The sequence below is a fragment of the Hyperoodon ampullatus genome (genome assembly GCF_949752795.1).
Source record: "Hyperoodon ampullatus genome assembly, chromosome: 3".
NCBI classification, from domain to species: Eukaryota; Metazoa; Chordata; class Mammalia; order Artiodactyla; family Ziphiidae; genus Hyperoodon; species Hyperoodon ampullatus.
This window is the reverse complement of record NC_136916.1, coordinates 176,427,960-176,429,908: the sequence shown is the minus strand read 5'-3', so window position 1 is coordinate 176,429,908 and position 1,949 is coordinate 176,427,960. Positions and strand designations below refer to the sequence as shown.

General features: G+C 70.2%; 1 protein-coding gene across 1 annotated transcript; it reads right to left on the bottom strand.

Moving 5' to 3' along the window:
• Positions 1-375: 375 nt before the first annotated feature.
• Positions 376-1,290, bottom strand: DIO3 (iodothyronine deiodinase 3; the record flags this gene model as incomplete). The annotated part of the gene is made up of 1 exon (XM_079700313.1): positions 376-1,290. The coding sequence occupies one exon, from the start codon at positions 1,288-1,290 to the stop codon at positions 376-378; it is 915 nt and encodes a 304-aa protein (XP_079556439.1).
• Positions 1,291-1,949: the final 659 nt, after the last annotated feature.

Below are 1,949 nucleotides of genomic sequence, written 5' to 3'. Positions count from 1 at the left end.
TAAAGGCACGCTGGCTATTCTCTTCTGGGGAGGGCGTGTGAGGTCGCGTGGCAGGGGCCTCTGCGAGGACAAGTCCAGGGGCACACAGGCAAGGGTGGCGCTGCCTCCGCACTCAGAAGGGGATTTAGAGCGAGCCAGGCAAGTACAGGCAAGGGCAGTCACAAAGGCAGAGCCCGGGGTGGGGGGGGGGCGGGGGCGGAGGAGAGTCTTCAGGTGGCTTGGCTGAGAGGGCAGACTCAGCCTTAGATCCATGGCTCAGCACAGCTGTGTCACTGGGCCCTCGCCAAGCCTGCCTTTGTTTGGGTGTGTTTGCACGTGGGCTTCGAAGGCTCGAAGGCATGGCCCGCCAAGTTCAGTCAATTGTCCATTGGTTGTTTACACGCGACGGGGCTGAGGGCCATGCAGCTGCTCATCGTAGCACTCCAGCCAGGTGCGCAGCTCGGAGACCTGGTAGCCATCGGGGCCACGGCCGCCCTGGTACATAATGGTGCCACTCTGGATGACATAGAGGCGCTCGAAGTAGGCGCCGTAGGCGGAGCTGCTAGAGTTGGCCATGGTGTCGAGGACCAGAGAGCACTCGGGAGCACCTTGCTGCAGTACCCGCGCTGCGCTGACCCGGTCCTCCAGGCTGCGGTGCTGCGGGATGCTGTAGGGAGAGTCCGTGGTGACCCAGCCGTCCGAGGGGTGCGCTTCCTCGATGTAGATGATGAGGAAGTCGACGTCGCGCTGATACTTGGTGACCAGGCGCTGGAAGGCGCTCATACGCGCCATGAACGGTGGTCAGGTGCAGCTGCCGAAATTGAGCACCAGCGGGCGGTTTCCTCGGGCGTAGTCGAGGATGTGCTGGTTCTGGAAGCCGTCGGGCAGGACCACCTCGGAGTTGGGCGCCGGACCGCCTTCGTGCGCCTGCTTGAAGAAATCCAACTTCTGGCCGTGCCACACTGCCCTCAGCGACGCCAGGGTGCACAGGCGGTTGTCGTCGGACACGCAGATAGGCGGGTCGTCGGGGGGCATCTCCTCGCCATCGCTGTTGAGCTCCACTTCACTTTGGGGCTGACCCCGGCGTCGGCGGCCCAGTAAATGCTTGCGGATGCACAGGAAGTCGAGCAGCCAGAGCATGAAGGCCGTGCCGAGGAAGCGCGGGAAGAGCACGAGGCACGAGGCGGTCTGGGCGCAGAGCCTCAGAGAGTGAAGCAGCAGGGAGCGGAGCATGGTGGCGGCGCCCCCCAGAGCCCCCTGGGACCCTCTACCTTCCCCCACCACCAGACGCGGGGTGGCTTGGCGAGGCATCTGGGCTTGGGCTCTGCGGGGAGCTCAATTTATAGCCGAGGCTTCAATTGGCGGGAGACTCCACCTCCGGCCCGGGTCCGCCCCCTTGCAACTTGAGCCCGGAGGGATCGCCCGGCGGCGCGGCCAGTGCCTTAGAAATCGCGGGCCGAGGGCTGGCACCGGCGGCCGGAGGGCGGGGCGGCCCGGCCGGGGGCCGGAGGGGGCGGGGCCGGGCCCCGAAGCCCGCTCGCGGGGGCGGGTAACCCGGACCTCAGCGGGCGCCCGGGACAGGCAGCTGAAGCGGGGACCCGGTCCGCGGCGGAGGTCCTCCGGCGAGCGCGAGCGCCGCGCCGCCCCGGTCCCGGCGGCCCAGCTCCGGCCCGCGCCCCCCTCGCCGCGCACCTGAGCCGAGCTCCCCGGCGGCCGCCGCGCTACGCCGGAGCTCCGGTTCGCTTCCCGCGCGCCGCCGCCAACGCCGCCCCCGCCGCTGCTGCTCGTGCGGGGCCGCTGCCCAGGTGCCGCGGGAGGCCGGGTCCGCGGCCGCCGCTTCGCCGGCCCCGGCTCCCGCCCCGCCAGGGACGCGGGCCCGCGAGGAGGCAACTTTGGGCCCCCGCCGCCTGCCGCGTTCGCCCGCGGGTGCCGCTCGCCTCCCGGAGCCCGCCCGCCTCCCGCGCGCGCTC